The sequence below is a fragment of the Scyliorhinus canicula genome, chromosome 20 (genome assembly GCF_902713615.1).
Source record: "Scyliorhinus canicula chromosome 20, sScyCan1.1, whole genome shotgun sequence".
Classification (NCBI taxonomy): Eukaryota; Metazoa; Chordata; class Chondrichthyes; order Carcharhiniformes; family Scyliorhinidae; genus Scyliorhinus; species Scyliorhinus canicula.
Window position 1 is genome coordinate 94,437,740 of NC_052165.1, and position 21,827 is coordinate 94,459,566.

The window sequence follows — 21,827 nt, forward strand, 5'->3', positions numbered from 1 at the left end:
GCGCAGGCGTAGGGCCTCTCGCCCGTGTGCACCCGCCGGTGGACGGCCAAGTCCCGCGCCTTGACGTAGCCGCGGCCGCAGTCAGCGCAGCGCCAGGGCCGCTCGGACGTGTGGCCGCGCTGGTGCACCAGGAGGTCGCTGGAGCTGGCGTAGCCCCGGCCGCACTCGCCGCAGCGGTAGGGCCTCTCCCCGGTGTGGACGCGCTGGTGTGCTGCCAGCTTGGCGGCCGTGGCAAAGCCGCGCGGGCAGGACGGGCAGGGGAAGGGCCTCTCGCCCGTGTGAACCCGCCGGTGTTTGGCCAGGTGCGAGGGGTAGTGGAAGCCTTTGCCACACTCGGTGCAGCGGTGCCGCGGCTCGGGCTCGTGAACCCGCCGGTGGTCGGTCAGGCGGCTGGCGTTGACGTAGGAGCGCCCGCACTCGCCGCAGCGGAAGGGGCGTTCCCCGGTGTGGAGGCGGCGGTGATCGGCCAGACTGCTGGAGTAACCGAAGCCTTGGCCACACACTGGGCAAAGGTACGGCCGCTCGGTGGTATGCACCCGCTGATGCTTGACCAGCGCGTACGACTGCTTGAAGGCCCGCCCGCAGATGTCACAGGGATAGGGCCTCTCGCCCGCCGGGCGGCACCGGTGCCGGGCTAGACCCGCCGGGCTCCGACAGTCCTTGCTGCAGCCCCGGCACACGGTGGCCAGTCCATCGCCCGCGTGCAGGAGCCGGTGACGCCTCAGGTGGCACATCTGGTTGAAGCCCCGGCCACACTCCGGGCACTGGAAGGGGCGCTCGCCCGTGTGGGTGCGGCGGTGGGTCTCCAGCAGCGAGGGCGAGCCGAAGGACTTGGGGCAGATGGGGGCAGCGGTGAGGGAGGGCGGCACGCTGCGGCTTCGGCTTGGCGCCACCTTCCTCGGCCTGGGCGTCATCGCTTCGTGACTTCTCCCCCTCTTCCTCTTTCCTGGTGTCATCTCTACCTGGCTTCATCTCCTCTTCCTCGATGTCATCTCTACCGGGCTTCTCGTCCTCTTCCTCGGTATCATCTCTACCTGGCTTCATCTCCTCTTCCTCAATGTCATCTCTACCTGGCTTCATCTCCTCTTCCTCGATGTCATCTCTACCTGGCTTGATCTCCTCTTCCTCAATGTCATCTCTACCGGGCTTGATCTCCTCTTCCTCAATGTCATCTCTACCTGGCTTCATCTCCTCTTCCTCGATGTCATCTCTACCTGGCTTGATCTCCTCTTCCTCAATGTCATCTCTACCGGGCTTCTCGTCCTCTTCCTCGATGTCATCTATACCTGGCTTCGTCTCCTCTTCTTCGGTGTCACCTCTACCTGGCTTCATCTCCTCTTCCTCGATGTCACCTCTACCTGGCTTCATTTCCTCTTCCTCGATGTCACCCATACCTGGCTTCTCGTCCACTTCCTCGGTATCATCTCTACCTGGCTTCATCTCCTCTTCCTCGGTATCATCTCTACCTGGCTTGATCTCCTCTTCCTCAATGTCATCTCGACCTGGCTCCACCTCCTCTGCTGGGATGTCCACCTCCATGTCACAACCTGCCGCAAGGGAGAAGAAAAACCACAATAAAAATCAAATGCGAAGCTCACCTCCACTCACCCCAGTCCGAGAGGAGTGACGGGCATTTCTGCAGCGCCGTGCGTGCCCGCCAGCCACTCCCAACCCGCCCCCCTCCATGCACAGAAAGCTTCCATGGGTGAAACAGAACTTGAGAATCGCCGATAAAAAAAAAGGCATGCCATCGAAACTTCCCATCCCGGACTCATCATGACGAGGTGCAAGAGTGACAAAGCCAACAAAGGTGTGAGAGGAGAATCCGGATTGGTTAGTGTGGCGATTCTAATTGGGCAACGCACTGCAATGGAGAATTCACCAGGGTGTGACTGTTCACCCTAACCGCATTCCTACACACGGCTGCCATGATTTGCTTAACTTTTAGAACGCTCAAAGTTAAATGGGAGTGTAAGCTGTGAGGGGGATACAAAGCTGGGTGGGTGTGTAAGCTGTGAGGAGGATACAAAGCTGGGTGGGAGTGTAAGCTGTGAGGAGGATACAAAGCTGGGTGGGAGTGTAAGCTGTGAGGGGGATACAAAGCTGGGTGGGAGTGTAAGCTGTGAGGGGGATACAAAGCTGGGTGGGAGTGTAAGCTGTGAGGATACAAAGCTGGGTGGGAGTGTAAGCTGTGAGGGGGATACAAAGCTGGGTGGGAGTGTAAGCTGTGAGGATACAAAGCTGGGTGGGAGTGTAAGCTGTGAGGATACAAAGCTGGGTGGGAGTGTAAGCTGTGAGGGGGATACAAAGCTGGGTGGGAGTGTAAGCTGTGAGGAGGATACAAAGCTGGGTGGGAGTGTAAGCTGTGAGGATACAAAGCTGGGTGGGAGTGTAAGCTGTGAGGATACAAAGCTGGGTGGGAGTGTAAGCTGTGAGGATACAAAGCTGATTGGGAGTATAAGCTGTGAGGAGGATACAAAGCTGGGTGGGAGTGTAAGCTGTGAGGATACAAAGCTGGGTGGGAGTGTAAGCTGTGAGGATACAAAGCTGGGTGGGAGTGTAAGCTGTGAGGAGGATACAAAGCTGGGTGGGAGTGTAAACTGTGAGGAGGATACAAAGCTGGGTGGGTGTGTAAGCTGTGAGGAGGATACAAAGCTGGGTGGGAGTGTAAGCTGTGAGGAGGATACAAAGCTGGGTGGGAGTGTAAGCTGTGAGGATACAAAGCTGGGTGGGAGTGTAAGCTGTGAGGATACAAAGCTGGGTGGGAGTGTAAGCTGTGAGGATACAAAGCTGGGTGGGAGTGTAAGCTGTGAGGATACAAAGCTGGGTGGGAGTGTAAGCTGTGAGGATACAAAGCTGGGTGGGAGTGTAAGCTGTGAGGAGGATACAGAGCTGGGTGGGAGTGTAAGCTGTGAGGAGGATACAAAGCTGGGTGGGAGTGTAAGCTGTGAGGATACAAAGCTGAGTGGGAGTGTAAGCTGTGAGGAGGATACAAAGCTGGGTGGGAGTGTAAGCTGTGTGGATACAAAGCTGGGTGGGAGTGTAAGCTGTGAGGATACAAAGCTGGGTGGGAGTGTAAGCTGTGAGGGGGATACAAAGCTGGGTGGGAGTGTAAGCTGTGTGGATACAAAGCTGGGTGGGAGTGTAAGCTGTGAGGATACAAAGCTGGGTGGGAGTGTAAGCTGTGAGGAGGATACAAAGCAGGGTGGGAGTGTAAGCTGTGAGGATACAAAGCTGGGTGGGAGTGTAAGCTGTGAGGATACAAAGCTGGGTGGGAGTGTAAGCTGTGAGGATACAAAGCTGGGTGGGAGTGTAAGCTGTGAGGAGGATACAAAGCTGGGTGGGAGTGTAAGCTGTGAGGATACAAAGCTGGGTGGGAGTGTAAGCTGTGAGGATACAAAGCTGGGTGGGAGTGTAAGCTGTGAGGATACAAAGCTGGGGGAGTGTAAGCTGTGAGGAGGATACAAAGCTGGGTGGGAGTGTAAGCTGTGAGGATACAAAGCTGGGTGGGAGTGTAAGCTGTGAGGAGGATACAAAGCTGGGTGGGAGTGTAAGCTGTGAGGAGGATACAAAGCTGGGTGGGAGTGTAAGCTGTGAGGATACAAAGCTGGGTGGGAGTGTAAGCTGTGAGGAGGATACAAAGCTGGGTGGGAGTGTAAGCTGAGAGGAGGATACAAAGCTGGGTGGGGGTGTAAGCTGTGAGGAGGATACAAAGCTGGGTGGGAGTGTAAGCTGAGAGGAGGATACAGAGCTGGGTGGGAGTGTAAGCTGAGAGGAGGATACAAAGCTGGGTGGGAGTGTAAGCTGTGAGGATACAAAGCTGGGTGGGAGTGTAAGCTGTGAGGGGGATACAAAGCTGGGTGGGAGTGTAAGCTGTGAGGAGGGTACAGAGCTGGGTGGGAGTGTAAGCTGTGAGGATACAAAGCTGGGTGGGAGTGTAAGCTGTGAGGGGGATACAAAGCTGGGTGGAAGTGTAAGCTGTGAGGAGGATACAAAGCTGGGTGGGAGTGTAAGCTGTGAGGGGGACACAAAGCTGGGTGGGAGTGTAAGCTGTGAGGATACAAAGCTGGGTGGAGTGTAAGCTGTGAGGATACAAAGCTGGGTGGGAGTGTAAGCTGTGAGGAGGATACAAAGCTGGGTGGGAGTGTAAGCTGTGAGGATACAAAGCTGGGTGGGAGTGTAAGCTGTGAGGATACAAAGCTGGGTGGGAGTGTAAGCTGTGAGGATACAAAGCTGGGTGGGAGTGTAAGCTGTGAGGGGGATACAAAGCTGGGTGGGAGTGTAAGCTGTGAGGATACAAAGCTGGGTGGGAGTGTAAGCTGTGAGGAGGATCCAAAGCTGGGTGGGAGTGTAAGCTGTGAGGAGGATACAAAGCTGGGTGGGAGTGTAAGCTGTGAGGATATAAAGCTGGGTGTGAGTGTAATCTGTGAGGATACAAAGCTGGGTGGGAGTGTAAGCTGTGAGGAGGATACAAAGCTGGGTGGGAGTGTAAGCTGTGAGGATACAAAGCTGGGTGGGAGTGTAAGCTGTGAGGATATAAAGCTGGGTGTGAGTGTAATCTGTGAGGATACAAAGCCGGGTGGGAGTGTAAGCTGTGAGGGCACAAAGCTGGGTGTGAGTGTAAGCTGTGAGGAGGATACAAAGCTGGGTGGGAGTGTAAGCTGTGAGGATACAAAGCTGGGTGGGAGTGTAAGGTGTGAGGAGGATACAAAGCTGGGTGGGAGTGTAAGCTGTGAGGAGGATACAAAGCTGGGTGGGAGTGTAAGCTGTGAGGATACAAAGCTGGGTGGGAGTGTAAGCTGTGAGGATACAAAGCTGGGTGGGAGTGTAAGCTGTGAGGAGGATACAAAGCTGGGTGGGAGTGTAAGCTGTGAGGATACAAAGCTGGGTGGGAGTGTAAGCTGTGAGGAGGATACAAAGCTGGGTGGGAGTGTAAGCTGTGAGGATACAAAGCTGGGTGGGAGTGTAAGCTGTGAGGAGGATACAAAGCTGGGTGGGAGTGTAAGCTGTGAGGATACAAAGCTGGGTGGGAGTGTAAGCTGTGAGGATACGGAGCTGGGTGGAAGTGTAAGCTGTGAGGAGGATACAAAGCTGGGTGTGAGTGTAAGCTGTGAGGGGGATACAAAGCTGGGTGGGAGTGTAAGCTGGGAGGAGGATACAAAGCTGGGTGGGAGTGTAAGCTGTGAGGAGGATACAAAGCTGGGTGGGAGTGTAAGCTGTGAGGAGGATACAAAGCTGGGTGGGAGTGTAAGCTGTGAGGAGGATACAAAGCTGGGTGGGAGTGTAAGCTGTGAGGAGGATACAAAGCTGGGTGGGAGTGTAAGCTGTGAGGGGGATACAAAGCTGGGTGGGAGTGTAAGCTGTGAGGATACGGAGCTGGGTGGAAGTGTAAGCTGTGAGGAGGATACAAAGCTGGGTGTGAGTGTAAGCTGTGAGGATACACAGCTGGGTGGGAGTGTAAGCTGTGAGGATACAAAGCTGGGTGGGAGTGTAAGCTGTGAGGATACAAAGCTGGGTGGGAGTGTAAGCTGTGAGGAGGATACAAAGCTGGGTGGGAGTGTTATCTGTGAGGAGGATACAAAGCTGGGTGGGGGTGTAAGCTGTGAGGATACAAAGCTGGGTGGGAGTGTAAGCTGTGAGGATACAAAGCTGGGTGGGAGTGTAAGCTGTGAGGAGGATACAAAGCCGGGTGGGAGTGTAAGCTGTGAGGATACAAAGCTGGGTGGGAGTGTAAGCTGTGAGGAGGATACAAAGCTGGGTGGGAGTGTAAGCTGTGAGGAGGATACAAAGCTGGGTGGGAGTGTAAGCTGTGAGGAGGATACAAAGCTGGGTGGGAGTGTAAGCTGTGAGGATACAAAGCTGGGTGGGAGTGTAAGCTGTGAGGAGGATACAAAGCTGGGTGGGAGTGTAAGCTGTGAGGGGGATACAAAGCTGGGTGGGAGTGTAAGCTGTGAGGAGGATACAAAGCTGGGTGGGAGTGTAAGCTGTGAGGATACAAAGCTGGGTGGGAGTGTAAGCTGTGAGGATACAAAGCTGGGTGGGAGTGTAAGCTGTGAGGATACAAAGCTGGGTGGGAGTGTAAGCTGTGAGGTGGATACAAAGCTGGGTGGGAGTGTAAGCTGTGAGGATACAAAGCTGGGTGGGAGTGTAAGCTGTGAGGAGGATACAAAGCTGGGTGGGAGTGTAAGCTGTGAGGATACAAAGCTGGGTGGGAGTGTAAGCTGTGAGGAGGATACAAAGCTGGCTGGGAGTGTTATCTGTGAGGAGGATACAAAGCTGGGTGGGAGTGTAAGCTGTGAGGATACAAAGCTGGGTGGGAGTGTAAGCTGTGAGGATACAAAGCTGGGTGGGAGTGTAAGCTGTGAGGATACAAAGCTGGGTGGGAGTGTAAGCTGTGAGGGGGATACAAAGCTGGGTGGGAGTGTAAGCTGTGAGGAGGATACAAATTGGGTGGGAGTGTAAGCTGTGAGGATACAAAGCTGGGTGGGAGTGTAAGCTGTGAGGATACAAAGCTGGGTGGGAGTGTAAGCTGTGAGAAGGATACAGAGCTGGGTGGGAGTGTAAGCTGTGGGGATACAAAGCTGGGTGGGAGTGTAAGCTGTGAGGATACAAAGCTGGGTGGGAGTGTAAGCTGTGAGGATACAAAGCTGGGTGGGAGTGTAAGCTGTGAGGATACAAAGCTGGTGGGAGTGTAAGCTGTGAGGGATACAAAGCTGGGTGGGAGTGTAAGCTGTGAGGATACAAAGCTGGGTGGGAGTGTAAGCTGTGAGGATACAAAGCTGGGTGGGAGTGTAAGCTGTGAGGATACAAAGCTGGGTGTGAGTGTAAGCTGTGAGGAGGATACAAAGCTGGGTGGAGTGTAAGCTGTGAGGAGGATACAAAGCTGGGTGGGAGTGTAAGCTGTGAGGGGGATACAAAGCTGGGTGGGAGTGTAAGCTGTGAGGATACAAAGCTGGGTGGGAGTGTAAGCTGTGAGGAGGATACAAAGCTGGGTGGGAGTGTAAGCTGTGAGGATACAAAGCTGGGTGGGAGTGTAAGCTGTGAGGAGGATACAAAGCTGGGTGGGAGTGTAAGCTGTGAGGAGGATACAAAGCTGGGTGGGAGTGTAAGCTGTGAGGATACAAAGCTGGGTGGGAGTGTAAGCTGTGTGGAGGATACAAAGCTGGGTGGGAGTGTAAGCTGTGAGGATACAAAGCTGGGTGGGAGTGTAAGCTGTGAGGATACAAAGCTGGGTGGGAGTGTAAGCTGTGAGGAGGATACAAAGCTGGGTGGGAGTGTAAGCTGTGAGGATACAAAGCTGGGTGGGAGTGTAAGCTGTGAGGATACAAAGCTGGGTGGGAGTGTAAGCTGTGAGGATACAAAGCTGGGTGGGAGTGTAAGCTGTGAGGAGGATACAAAGCTGGGTGGGAGTGTAAGCTGTGAGGATACAAAGCTGGGTGGGAGTGTAAGCTGTGAGGATACAAAGCTGGGTGGGAGTGTAAGCTGTGAGGATACAAAGCTGGGTGGGAGTGTCAGCTGTGTGGAGGATACAAAGCTGGGTGGGAGTGTAAGCTGTGAGGATACAAAGCTGGGTGGGAGTGTAAGCTGTGAAAGGGATACAAAGCTGGGTGGGAGTGTAAGCTGTGAGGATACAAAGCTGGGTGGGAGTGTAAGCTGTGAGGATACAAAGCTGGGTGGGAGTGTAAGCTGTGAAAGGGATACAAAGCTGGGTGGGAGTGTAAGCTGTGAGGATACAAAGCTGGGTGGGAGTGTAAGCTGTGAGGAGGATACAATGCTGGGTGGGAGTGTAAGCTGTGAGGAGGATACAAAGCTGGGTGGGAGTGTAAGCTGTGAGGATACAAAGCTGGGTGGGAGTGTAAGCTGTGAGGATACAAAGCTGGGTGGGAGTGTAAGCTGTGAGGATACAAAGCTGGGTGGGAGTGTAAGCTGTGAGGAGGATACAAAGCTGGGTGGGAGTGTAAGCTGTGAGGAGGATACAAAGCTGGGTGGGAGTGTAAGCTGTGAGGATACAAAGCTGGGTGGGAGTGTAAGCTGTGAGGAGGATACAAAGCTGGGTGGGAGTGTAAGCTGTGAGGATACAAAGCTGGGTGGGAGTGTAAGCTGTGAGGATACAAAGCTGGGTGGGAGTGTAAGCTGTGAGGATACAAAGCTGGGTGGGAGTGTAAGCTGTGAGGATACAAAGCTGGGGGAGTGTAAGCTGTGAGGAGGATACAAAGCTGGGTGGGAGTGTAAGCTGTGAGGATACAAAGCTGGGTGGGAGTGTAAGCTGTGAGGATACAAAGCTGGGTGGGAGTGTAAGCTGTGAGGAGGATACAAAGCTGGTTGGGAGTGTAAGCTGTGAGGAGGATACAGAGCTGGGTGGGAGTGTAAGCTGTGAGGAGGATACAAAGCTGGGTGGGAGTGTAAGCTGTGAGGAGGATACAAAGCTGGGTGGGAGTGTAAGCTGTGAGGATACAAAGCTGGGTGGGAGTGTAAGCTGTGAGGATACAAAGCTGGGTGGGAGTGTAAGCTGTGAGGAGGATACAAAGCTGGGTGGGAGTGTAAGCTGTGAGGATACAAAGCTGGGTGGGAGTGTAAGCTGTGAGGGGGATACAAAGCTGGGTGGGAGTGTAAGCTGTGAGGATACAAAGCTGGGTGGGAGTGTAAGCTGTGAGGAGGATACAAAGCTGGGTGGAGTGTAAGCTGTGAGGATACAAAGCTGGGTGGGAGTGTAAGCTGTGAGGATACAAAGCTGGGTGGGAGTGTAAGCTGTGAGGATACAAAGCTGGGTGGGAGTGTAAGCTGTGAGGATACAAAGCTGGGTGGGAGTGTAAGCTGTGAGGGGGATACAGAGCTGGGAGGGAGTGTAAGCTGTGAGGAGGATACAAAGCTGGGTGGGAGTGTAAGCTGTGAGGATACAAAGCTGGGTGGGAGTGTAAGCTGTGAGGATACAAAGCTGGGTGGGAGTGTAAGCTGAGAGGAGGATACAAAGCTGGGTGGGAGTGTAAGCTGTGAGGAGGATACAAAGCTGGGTGGGAGTGTAAGCTGTGAGGATACAAAGCTGGGTGGGAGTGTAAGCTGTGAGGAGGATACAAAGCTGGGTGGGAGTGTAAGCTGTGAGGATACAAAGCTGGGTGGGAGTGTAAGCTGTGAGGAGGATACAAAGCTGGGTGGGAGTGTAAGCTGTGAGGAGGATACAAAGCTGGGTGGGGGTGTAAGCTGTGAGGGGGATACAAAGCTGGGTGGGAGTGTAAGCTGTGAGGATACAAAGCTGGGTGGGAGTGTAAGCTGTGAGGATACAGAGCTGGGTGGGAGTGTAAGCTGTGAGGGGGATACAGAGCTGGGTGGGAGTGTAAGCTGTGAGGAGGATACAAAGCTGGGTGGGTGTAAGCTGTGAGGAGGATACAAAGCTGGGTGGGAGTGTAAGCTGTGAGGATACAAAGCTGGGTGGGAGTGTAAGCTGTGAGGATACAAAGCTGGGTGGGAGTGTAAGCTGTGAGGATACAAAGCTGGGTGGGAGTGTAAGCTGTGAGGATACAAAGCTGGGTGGGAGTGTAAGCTGTGAGGAGGATACAAAGCTGGGTGGGTGTAAGCTGTGAGGAGGATACAAAGCTGGGTGGGAGTGTAAGCTGTGAGGATACAAAGCTGGGTGGGAGTGTAAGCTGTGAGGATACAAAGCTGGGTGGGAGTGTAAGCTGTGAGGATACAAAGCTGGGTGGGAGTGTAAGCTGTGAGGATACAAAGCTGGGTGGGAGTGTAAGCTGTGAGGAGGATACAAAGCTGGGTGGGAGTGTAAGCTGTGAGGATACAAAGCTGGGTGGGGGTGTAAGCTGTGAGGAGGATACAAAGCTGGGTGGGAGTGTAAGCTGTGAGGATACAAAGCTGGGTGGGAGTGTAAGCTGTGAGGGGGATACAAAGCTGGGTGGGAGTGTAAGCTGTGAGGAGGATACAAAGCTGGGTGGGAGTGTAAGCTGTGAGGATACAAAGCTGGGTGGGAGTGTAAGCTGTGAGGATACAAAGCTGGGTGGGAATGTAAGCTGTGAGGAGGATACAAAGCTGGGTGGGAGTGTAAGCTGTGAGGAGGATACAAAGCTGGGTGGGAGTGTAAGCTGTGAGGATACAAAGCTGGGTGGAAGTGTAAGCTGTGAGGGGGATACAAAGCTGGGTGGGAGTGTAAGCTGTGAGGATACAAAGCTGGGTGGGAGTGTAAGCTGTGAGGATACAAAGCTGGGTGTGAGTGTAAGCTGTGAGGAGGATACAAAGCTGGGTGGGAGTGTAAGCTGTGAGGATACAAAGCTGGGTGGGGGTGTAAGCTGTGAGGAGGATACAAAGCTGGGTGGGAGTGTAAGCTGTGAGGATAGAAAGCTGGGTGGGAGTGTAAGCTGTGAGGAGGATACAAAGCTGGGTGGGAGTGTAAGCTGTGAGGATACAAAGCTGGGTGGGAGTGTAAGCTGTGAGGATACAAAGCTGGGTGGGAATGTAAGCTGTGAGGATACAAAGCTGGGTGGGAGTGTAAGCTGTGAGGGGGATACAGAGCTGGGTGGGAGTGTAAGCTGTGAGGAGGATACAAAGCTGGGTGGGTGTAAGCTGTGAGGAGGATACAAAGCTGGGTGGGAGTGTAAGCTGTGAGGATACAAAGCTGGGTGGGAGTGTAAGCTGTGAGGATACAAAGCTGGGTGGGAGTGTAAGCTGTGAGGAGGATACAAAGCTGGGTGGGAGTGTAAGCTGTGAGGATACAAAGCTGGGTGGGGGTGTAAGCTGTGAGGATACAAAGCTGGGTGGGAGTGTAAGCTGTGAGGAGGATACAAAGCTGGGAGGGAGTGTAAGCTGTGAGGATACAAAGCTGGGTGGGAGTGTAAGCTGTGAGGATACACAGCTGGGTGGGAGTGTAAGCTGTGAGGATACACAGCTGGGTGGGAGTGTAAGCTGTGAGGATACAAAGCTGGGTGGGAGTGTAAGCTGTGAGGAGGATACAAAGCTGGGTGGGAGTGTAAGCTGTGAGAAGGATACAAAGCTGGGTGGGAGTGTAAGCTGTGAGGAGGATACAAAGCTGGGTGGGAGTGTAAGCTGTGAGGATACAAAGCTGGGTGGGAGTGTAAGCTGTGAGGATACAAAGCTGGGTGGGAGTGTAAGCTGTGAGGATACAAAGCTGGGTGGGAGTGTAAGCTGTGAGGATACAAAGCTGGGTGGGAGTGTAAGCTGTGAGGAGGATACAAAGCTGGGTGGGAGTGTAAGCTGTGAGGATACAAAGCTGGGTGGGAGTGTAAGCTGTGAGGATACAAAGCTGGGTGGGAGTGTAAGCTGAGAGGAGGATACAAAGCTGGGTGGGAGTGTAAGCTGTGAGGAGGATACAAAGCTGGGTGGGAGTGTAAGCTGTGAGGATACAAAGCTGGGTGGGAGTGTAAGCTGTGAGGATACAAAGCTGGGTGGGAGTGTAAGCTGAGAGGAGGATACAAAGCTGGGTGGGAGTGTAAGCTGTGAGGAGGATACAAAGCTGGGTGGGAGTGTAAGCTGTGAGGGGGATACAAAGCTGGGTGGGAGTGCAAGCTGTGAGGATACAAAGCTGGGTTGGAGTGTAAACTGTGAGGATACAAAGCTGGGTGGGAGTGTAAGCTGTGAGGAGGATACAAAGCTGGGTGGGAGTGTAAGCTGTGAGGAGGATACAAAGCTGGGTGGGAGTGTAAGCTGTGAGGATACAAAGCTGGGTGGGAGTGTAAGCTGTGAGGATACAAAGCTGGGTGGGAGTGTAAGCTGTGAGGAGGATACAAAGCTGGGTGGGAGTGTAAGCTGGGAGGGGGATACAAAGCTGGGAGAGTACGCTTTGAGGATACAAAGGGACTGTAAGGAGATGTAAACAGGTTAAGTGAGTGGGAAACAAGACAGCAGACAGAGAATACGGTCGGGAATTGCAACGGTACTTGCTTTGACAGTCAGGGCAGAAAAGCGGAATATTTATCCAAAGTCATGAAGCAGTTTTGATTTCCATATTTCTCCAGGATCCACTCGCTGGACTGGTTCCTGGCATGAGGGAGGTTGGTCCGATGGGGAGAGGTTGTCTACTCCCCCACTCCCGGATGGGGGGTCGGGGGCTCAATTCCACAAGGCAAACAAACCAGGCAAACCGAGGAAGGCCCCATGGTCAGCCTGGGCGCTCAGTTGGCTGGTCTCTCCTAGATTGTGTGCATAGGGAGGACAGGAAACGCCCAGGCTTCGGTTTTGATCCTTGAGCCTCTCCCCCCCCGGGACGGGGGAACACCCACCACAGCGTCAAGTGGCAAGAGGGGGACCCGCACCCCCCCGCCCATCACGGTACAGAGCCCCAAGGTGGGCAGGTGCCTCTCCTAACCGTGCACGGAACAATCGTTCTCCCATCTCACTGAAATTCCAGGGATAGGTCATAGAGTCGGAGGTTAAAGGCTTTGCTCCCTCAGGGGGGGGGGTCTGAATATTGTGGGTAAGACCCAGTCTCACGCGCACTCTCTCACTCCCACACTCACACCCCCACACCCTCTCCAACCCCCACCGCCCAGCCTCCCACCCCCAGCCTCCCAACCCCCGCTCGCTCGCACATCCGCTACCCGTCACTCACAAACACACTTATCTCACTCACTTGCGCATGTGCTGAGGGAGCACCACCTTGTCAGAGGGTCAGTACTGAGGGAGTGCTGCACTGTCAGAGGGTCAGTACTGAGGGAGTGCCGCACTGTCAGAGGGTCAGTACTGAGGGAGTGCACCACTGTCAGAGGGTCAGTACTGAGGGAGTGCCGCACTGTCGGAGGGTCAGTGCTGAGGGAGTGCCGCACTGTCAGAGGGTCAGTGCTGAGGGAGTGCCGCACTGTCAGAGGGTCAGTACTGAGGGAGTGCCGCACTGTCAGAGGGTCAGTACTGAGGGAATGCCACACTGTCAGAGGGTCAGTACTGAGGGGGTGCTGCACTGTCAGAGGGTCAGTACTGAGGGAGTGCCGCACTGTCAGAGGGTCAGTACTGAGGGAGTGCCGCACTGTCAGAGGGTCAGTGCTGAGGGAGTGCCGCACTGTCAGAGGGTCAGTACTGAGGGAATGCCGCACTGTCAGAGGGTCAGTACTGTGGGACTGCTCCACTGTCAGTGGGTCAGTACTGAGGGAGTGCCGCACTACCAGAGGGTCAGTACTGAGAGAGCGCTGCACTGGTTGAGGGTCAGGACTGAGGGAGTGCTGCACTGTCAGAGGGTCAGTACTGAGGGAGTGCCGCACTGTCAGAGGGTCAGTACTGAGGGAGTGCCGCACTACCAGAGGGTCAGTACTGAGGGAGCGCTGCACTGGTTGAGGGTCAGTACTGAGGGGGTGCCGCACTGTCGGAGGGTCAGCAGTGAGGGAGTGCCGCACTGTCAGAGGGTCAGTACTGAAGGAGAGCCGCACTGTCAGAGGGTCAGTACTGAGGGAGTGCCGCACTGTCAGAGGGTCAGTACTGAGGGAGTGCCGCACTGTCAGAGGGTCAGTACTGAGGGAGTGCCGCACTGTCAGAGGATCAGTACTGAGGGAGTGCCGCACTATCGGAGGGTCAATACTGAGAGAGTGCCGCACTGTCAGAGGGTCAGTACTGAGGGAGTGCCGCACTGTCAGAGGGTCAGTACTGAGGGAGTGCTGCACTGTCAGAGGGTCAGTACTGAGGGAGTGCCGCACTGTCAGAGGGTCAGTGCTGAGGGAGTGCCGCACTGTCAGAGGGTCAGTACTGAGGGAGTGCCACACTGTCAGAGGGTCAGTACTGAGGGAGTGCCTCACTGTCAGAGGGTCAGTAGTGAGGGATTGCCGCACTGTCAGAGGGTCAGTACTGAGGGAGTGCCTCACTGTCAGAGGGTCAGTACTGAGGGAGTGCCGCACTGTCAGAGGGTCAGTGCTGAGGGAGTGCCGCACTGTCAGAGGGTCAGTACTGAGGGAGTGCCACACTGTCAGAGGGTCAGTACTGAGGGAGTGCCACATTGTCAGAGGGTCAGTACTGAGGGAGTGCCGCACTGTCAGAGGGTCAGTACTGAGGGAGTGCTGCACTGACAGATGGTCAGTACTGAGGGATTGCCGCACTGTCAGAGGGTCAGTACTGAGGGAGTGCTGCACTGTCAGAGGGTCAGTACTGAGGGAGTGCTGCACTGTCAGAGGGTCAGTACTGAGGGAGTCCTGCACTGTCAGAGGGTCAGTACCGAGGGAGTGCCGCACGGTCAGAGGGTCAGTACTGAGGGAGTGCCGCACTGTCAGAAGGTCAGTACTGAGGGAGTGCCTCACTGTCAGAGGGTCAGTACTGAGGGATTGCCGCACTGTCAGAGGGTCAATACTGAGGGAGTGTTGCACTGTCAGAGGGTCAGTACCGAGGGAGTGCCGCACTGTCAGAGGGTCTGTACTGAGGGAGTGCTGCACTGTCAGAGGGTCAGTACTGAGGGAGCGCCGCACTGTCAGAGGGTCTGTACTGAGGGAGTGCTGCACTGTCAGAGGGTCAGTACTGAGGGAGTGCCGCACTGTCAGAGGGTCAGTACTGAGGGAGGGCTGCACTGTCAGAGGGTCAGTACTGAGGGAGTGCCACACTGTCAGAGGGTCAGTACTGAGGGAGTGCCACATTGTCAGAGGGTCAGTACTGAGGGAGTGCCGCACTGTCAGAGGGTCAGTACTGAGGGAGTGCTGCACTGACAGATGGTCAGTACTGAGGGATTGCCGCACTGTCAGAGGGTCAGTACTGAGGGAGTGCTGCACTGTCAGAGGGTCAGTACTGAGGGAGTGCTGCACTGTCAGAGGGTCAGTACTGAGGGAGTGCCGCACGGTCAGAGGGTCAGTACTGAGGGAGTGCCGCACTGTCAGAGGGTCAGTACTGAGGGAGTGCTGCACTATCAGAGGGTCAGTACTGAGGGAGCGCCGCACTGTCAGAGGGTCAGTACTGAGGGAGCGCCGCACAGTCAGAGGGTCAGTACTGAGCGAGTGCTGCACTGTCAGAGGGTCAGTACTGAGGGAGTGCCGCACTGTCAGAGGGTCAGTACTGAGGGAGTGCCGCACTGTCAGCGGGTCAGTACCGAGGGAGTGCCGCACTGTCAGAGGGTCAGTACCGAGGGAGCACTGCACTGTCAGAGGGTCAGTACTGAGGGAGTGCCGCACTGTCAGAGGGTCAGTACTGAGGGAGTGCCGCACTGTCAGAGGGTCAGTACTGAGGGAGTGCCGCACTGTCAGAGGGTCTGTACTGAGGGAGTGCTGCACTGTCAGAGGGTCAGTACTGAGGGAGCGCCGCACTGTCAGAGGGTCAGTACTGAGGGAGGGCTGCACTGTCAGAGGGTCAGTACTGAGGGAGTGCCGCACTGTCAGAGGGTCAGTACTGAGGGAGTGCTGCACTGTCAGAGGGTCAGTACTGAGGGAGCGCCGCACTGTCAGAGGGTCAGTACTGAGGGAGGGCTGCACTGTCAGAGGGTCAGTACTGAGGGAGTGCCACACTGTCAGAGAGTCAGTACTGAGGGAGTGCTGCACTGTCAGAGGGTCAGTACTGAGGGAGTGCTGCACTGTCAGAGAGTCAGTACTGAGGGAGCTCCGCACTGTCAGAGGGTCAGTACTGAGGGAGTGCCGCACTGTCAGAGGGTCAGTACTGAGGGAGTGCCGCACTGTCTGAGGATCAGTACTGAGGGAGTGCCGCACTGTCAGAGGGTCAGTACTGAGGGAGTGCCGCACTGTCTGAGGATCAGTACTGAGGGTGTGCCGCACTGTCAGAGGGTCAGTACTGAGGGAGTGCCGCACTGTCAGAGGGTCAGTACTGAGGGAGCGCTGCACTGTCAGAGAGTCAGTACTGAGGGAGTGCCGCACTGTCTGAGGATCAGTACTGAGGGTGTTGCGCACTGTCAGAGGGTCAGTACTGAGGGAGTGCTGCACTGTCTGAGGATCAGTACTGAGGGAGTGCTGCACTGTCAGGGGGTCAGTACTGAGGGAGCGCCGCACTGTCAGAGGGTCAGTACTGAGGGAGTGCCGCACTGTCAGAGGGTCAGTACTGAGGGAGTGCCGCACTGTCAGAGGGTCAGTACTGAGGGAGTGCTGCACTGTCAGAGGGTCAGTACTGAGGGAGCGCCGCACTGTCAGAGGGCCAGTACTGAGGGAGTGCCGCACTGTCAGAGGGTCAGTGCTGAGGGAGTGCCGCACTGTCAGAGGGTCAGTACTGAGGGAGTGCTGCACTGTCAGAGGGTCAGTACTGAGGGAGCGCCGCACTGTCAGAGGGTCAGTACTGAGGGAGTGCCGCACTGTCAGAGGGTCAGTACTGAGGGAGTGTCGCACTGTCAGAGGGTCAGTACTGAGGGAGTGCCGCACTGTCAGAGGGTCAGTGCTGAGGGAGTGCCGCACCTCTCTTTCCCTGAAGGGGAAATCAGTGAAGCAGGTGGGCTTTTCCACCAATCGGCTCTGGTACGATTCAAACCCTTGTCCCAGGCAATTACTCAAGGTCTGCGGCTTTCTATTGCAAGGATGGGGGTAGAATCGGGGTGCCACCGCGGTGCAGAGGGATCGGGGCGTCTTAGTACACACCTCAAAAAAAGTTAGTACATCAAGTCGCGAGGATCTGGGAGGATGGAGTCTAAAAGTTTGAAAAGGGGCAACTTCCGGTGACGGGAACATGCCGGGTCGTCGCACATCAGGTGGCTCTCCTCCTCCGAACCCAAAAACCGGCTCCTCCCCGCAAAATAGCCGCTAATACAGGGAAAAGAGGATCCACACATCTCAACAGTGCTGAGCCGGCAGGCGCACGAGGCGACGGAAGGCGGGCCTTGCCACAGCGAGAAGGACAGAGCCCGCCGTACAGCCAGTGCGCCCTCCCCCTCTCACTGGGGGGGGGGGGGGGGGGGGGGGGGGGGTGGAGGATGGTCCTCTCAAGGAAACTGAGAGATCATAGAGAGGGCACGAAGACGGAAATCCAGGAGGCGGTCTGGGTGGCGATCGCCAAGGCGACCATGGAGGTGGCCCTGGACAAGGCCGAGAGGCGATTGGAAGCCCAGGAGTTCCCCATAAAGGAGTGAGGGAAGGTCTCGACAGACCACAGCAATCGATGGCCGCCCTGGAGGAGGAGATGACAAGGTTGGTCACTGTGCGGGGGTGGGGGGGGAACGATTGAGGCCCCACAAGCTGCGGAGTTCAGGGTGAAGGCCGACAAGAGCGGCGAAAATTTTGGAACGCTGAAGTCGGCAAAACTGCAGGTCAGGTACCAGGACAGGGAACACCTCTTCACGGTCCGCGTGGACGGCAACAGATTCGCCCTCGAGAACGGGCCGGCAGAAACGGCACTGTCGGAGGGTCAGTATCATAACACACACTGTGAGAAGACCTACTGGACACGCACATCTGAGGGAGGGAGACTGCGCCGAGCTGAATGGGCGACTACTGGGGAGGGCAGGTACACCACAGGATGAGGGAGAAGTGAGATGAGGAGTTGGGGTTTGAAATAGGGTGGGGACTCGGGAGTGAAGCCCTGTACAGGGTCCATTCCCCGGCCACATGCAGTTCAAAGTGGTGCACAGAGCGCACATCAGAACCACAATGAGCAGGTTCTCCCTGGAGGTGGAGGATCAATGCGAACGGGGCCAATGACGCCCGGACAATCACGCCCACATGTTCTGGTCTTGCCCCAGACATGTCGGGTCCTGGGCAGCGTTCTCCGAGGCGATGCCCAAGGTGGTGGGGATGAGGGTGGGGCCGTGCCCGAAATTGGCGGTCTTCGGGGTTTCAGACCAGCCAGGTCTCGTCATGGGGTGGAGGGCCGACGCCTAGGCGTCCCAAAACGCCCGCAGGAGAATCCTGCTCGGCTGGCGATCGGCAGCACCACCCAAAGCTGCGGACTCGCTGTCCGACATATCGGAAAGACACCAAATCCAGGAACTTAAATACACCATCCGGGAGTCGGACAATGACTTCTTCAGAACATGGGAGCCATTGACCCAGATACACAAGATACAAAGCATCACGCCACCCCAACAGCAACAGAATAAAAGACCCAATGAAAGAAGAGGCCACGGATTAAACACACTGATGGGAAACTAACTGTGTCCTTATGGATTAAACACACTGATGGTAAACTAACTGTCCTTATGGATTAAATACACTGATGGTAAACTAACTGTGTCCTTATGGATTAAACACACTGATGGTAAACTAACTGTCCTTATGGATTAAACACACTGATGGTAAACTAACTGTGTCTTATGGATTAAACACACTGATGGTAAACTAACTGTGTCCTTATGGATTAAACACACTGATGGTAAACTAACTGTGTCCTTATGGATTAAACACACTGATGGTAAACTAACTGTGTCCTTATGGATTAAACACACTGATGGTAAACTAACTGTGTCCTTATGGATTAAATACACTGATGGTAAACTAACTGTGTCCTTATGGATTAAATACACTGATGGTAAACTAACTGTGTCCTTATGGATTAAATACACTGATGGTAAACTAACTGTCCTTTATGGATTAAACACACTGATGGTAAACTAACTGTGTCCTTATGGATTAAACACACTGATGGTAAACTAACTGTGTCTTTATGGATTAAACACACTGATGGTAAACTAACTGTGTCCTTATGGATTAAATACACTGATGGTAAACTAACTGTGTCTTTATGGATTAAACACACTGATGGTAAACTAACTGTCCTTATGGATTAAATACACTGATGGTAAACTAACTGTGTCCTTATGGATTAAATACACTGATGGTAAACTAACTGTATCCTTATGGATTAAATACACTGATGGTAAACTAACTGTGTCCTTATGGATTAAATACACTGATGGTAAACTAACTGTGTTTATGGATTAAACACTGATGGTAAACTAACTGTGTCCTCATGGATTAAAAACACTGATGGTAAACTAACTGTGTCCTTATGGATTAAATACACCGATGGTAAACTAACTGTGTCTTTATGGATTAAACACACTGATGGTAAACTAACTGTGTCCTTATGGATTAAACACACTGATGGTAAACTAACTGTGTCCTCATGGATTAAAAACACTGATGGTAAACTAACTGTGTCCTTATGGATTAAATACACCGATGATAAACTAACTGTGTTTATGGATTAAACACACTGATGGTAAACTAACTGTGTCCTTACGGATTAAATACACTGATGGTAAACTAACTGTCCTCATGGATTAAATACAGTGACTGGTAAACTAACTGTGTCTTTATGGATTAAATACACTGATGGTAAACTAACTGTCCTCATGGATTAAATACAGTGACTGGTAAACTAACTGTGTCTTTATGGATTAAACACACTGATGGTAAACTAACTGTCCTCATGGATTAAATACAGTGACTGGTAAACTAACTGTGTCTTTATGGATTAAATACACTGATGGTAAACTAACTGTCCTCATGGATTAAATACAGTGACTGGTAAACTAACTGTGTCTTTATGGATTAAACACACTGATGGTAAACTAACTGTCCTTATGGATTAAATACACTGATGGTAAACTAACTGTGTCCTTATGGATTAAATACACTGATGGTAAACTAACTGTGTCTTTATGGATTAAACACACTGATGGTAAACTAACTGTGTGTTTATGGATTAAATACACTGATGGTAAACTAACTGTGTGTTTATGGATTAAACACACTGATGGTAAACTAACTGTGTCCTTATGGATTAAACACACTGATGGTAAACTAACTGTGTGTTTATGGATTAAATACACTGATGGTAAACTAACTGTGTGTTTATGGATTAAACACACTGATGGTAAACTAACTGTGTCCTTATGGATTAAACACACTGATGGTAAACTAACTGTCTTTATGGATTAAATACACTGATGGTAAACTAACTGTGTCTTTATGGATTAAACACACTGATGGTAAACTAACTGTGTCCTTATGGATTAAACACACTGATGGTAAACTAACTGTGTCCTTATGGATTAAATACACTGATGGTAAACTAACTGTGTCTTTATGGATTAAATACACTGATGGTAAACTAACTGTGTCCTTATGGATTAAATACACTGATGGTAAACTAACTGTGTCCTTATGGATTAAATACACTGATGGTAAACTAACTGTGTCCTTATGGATTAAATACACTGATGGTAAACTAACTGTGTCTTATGGATTAAACACACTGATGGTAAACTAACTGTGTCCTTATGGATTAAATACACTGATGGTAAACTAACTGTATCCTTATGGATTAAATACACTGATGGTAAACTAACTGTGTGTTTATGGATTAAATACACTGATGGTAAACTAACTGTCTTTATGGATTAAATACACTGATGGTAAACTAACTGTGTCCTTATGGATTAAATACACTGATGGTAAACTAACTGTCTTTATGGATTAAATACACTGATGGTAAACTAACTGTGTCCTTATGGATTAAATACACCGAAGGTAAACTAACTGTGTCCTTATGGATTAAACACACTGATGGTAAACTAACTGTGTCCTTATGGATTAAATACACTGATGGTAAACTAACTGGTTGTTTATGGATTAAATACACTGATGGTAAACTAACTGTCTTTATGGATTAAATACACTGATGGTAAACTAACTGTGTCCTTATGGATTAAATACACCGATGGTAAACTAACTGTGTCCTTATGGATTAAACACACTGATGGTAAACTAACTGTGTCCTTATGGATTAAATACACTGATGGTAAACTAACTGTGTCCTTATGGATTAAACACACTGATGGTAAACTAACTGTGTCCTTATGGATTAAATACACTGATGGTAAACTAACTGTGTCCTTATGGATTAAATACACTGATGGTAAACTAACTGTGTCCTTATGGATTAAATACACTGATGGTAAACTAACTGTGTCCTTATGGATTAAACACACTGATGGTAAACTAACTGTCCTTATGGATTAAACACACTGATGGTAAACTAACTGTCCTTATGGATTAAACACACTGATGGTAAACTAACTGTGTCCTTATGGATTAAACACACTGATGGTAAACTAACTGTGTCCTTATGGATTAAATACACTGATGGTAAACTAACTGTGTCCTTATGGATTAAATACACTGATGGTAAACTAACTGTCCTTATGGATTAAATACACTGATGGTAAACTAACTGTGTCCTTATGGATTAAACACACTGATGGTAAACTAACTGTCCTTATGGATTAAACACACTGATGGTAAACTAACTGTGTCCTTATGGATTAAACACACTGATGGTAAACTAACTGTGTGTTTATGGATTAAATACACTGATGGTAAACTAACTGTGTCCTTATGGATTAAACACACTGATGGTAAACTAACTGTGTCCTTATGGATTAAACACACTGATGGTAAACTAACTGTGTCTTATGGATTAAATACACTGATGGTAAACTAACTGTCTTTATGGATTAAATACACTGATGGTAAACTAACTGTGTCCTTATGGATTAAATACACTGATGGTAAACTAACTGTGTCTTTATGGATTAAATACACTGATGGTAAACTAACTGTGTCCTTATGGATTAAATACACTGATGGTAAACGAACTGTGTCTTTATGGATTAAATACACTGATGGTAAACTAACTGTGTCCTTATGGATTAAATACACTGATGGTAAACTAACTGTGTTCTTATGGATTAAACACACTGATGGTAAACTAACTGTGTCCTTATGGATTAAATACACTGATGGTAAACTAACTGTGTCCTTATGGATTAAATACACTGATGGTAAACTAACTGTGTCCTTATGGATTAAATACACTGATGGTAAACTAACTGTGTCCTTATGGATTAAACACACTGATGGTAAACTAACTGTGTCCTTATGGATTAAACACACTGATGGTAAACTAACTGTGTC

At 51.8% G+C, this 21,827-nt stretch overlaps 1 protein-coding gene across 2 annotated transcripts; it reads right to left on the reverse strand.

The window, feature by feature from the left end:
* Nucleotides 1-442: 442 nt before the first annotated feature.
* Nucleotides 443-1,568, reverse strand: LOC119954956 (DNA topoisomerase 1-like). 2 transcript variants are annotated; one of them, XM_038780705.1, is made up of 2 exons: nucleotides 1,389-1,568; nucleotides 443-1,352 (listed from the first exon to the last, which is right to left on the reverse strand). In XM_038780705.1, exons 1-2 carry the CDS (start codon nucleotides 1,537-1,539, stop codon nucleotides 589-591), a joined length of 915 nt encoding a protein of 304 aa, XP_038636633.1. In that variant the 5' UTR covers nucleotides 1,540-1,568; the 3' UTR covers nucleotides 443-588. The 2 variants fall into 2 exon arrangements, with proteins under 2 accessions (XP_038636633.1, XP_038636634.1); XM_038780706.1 differs by having other exon boundaries at nucleotides 443-1,244; nucleotides 1,317-1,568.
* Between the last annotated feature and the right edge of the window lie 20,259 nt (nucleotides 1,569-21,827).

Excerpts from the sequence above, each read along its gene's own strand:
- LOC119954956 (XM_038780705.1), bottom strand. The coding sequence starts at position 1,539 with ATGGAGGTGGACATCCCAGCAGAGGAGGTGGAGCCAGGTCGAGATGAC. Across the intron at positions 1,353-1,388 it reads GGACGAGAAGCCAGGTATGG|GTGACATCGAGGAAGAGGAG; the intron begins GTGACATCGAGG and ends AGCCAGGTAGAG.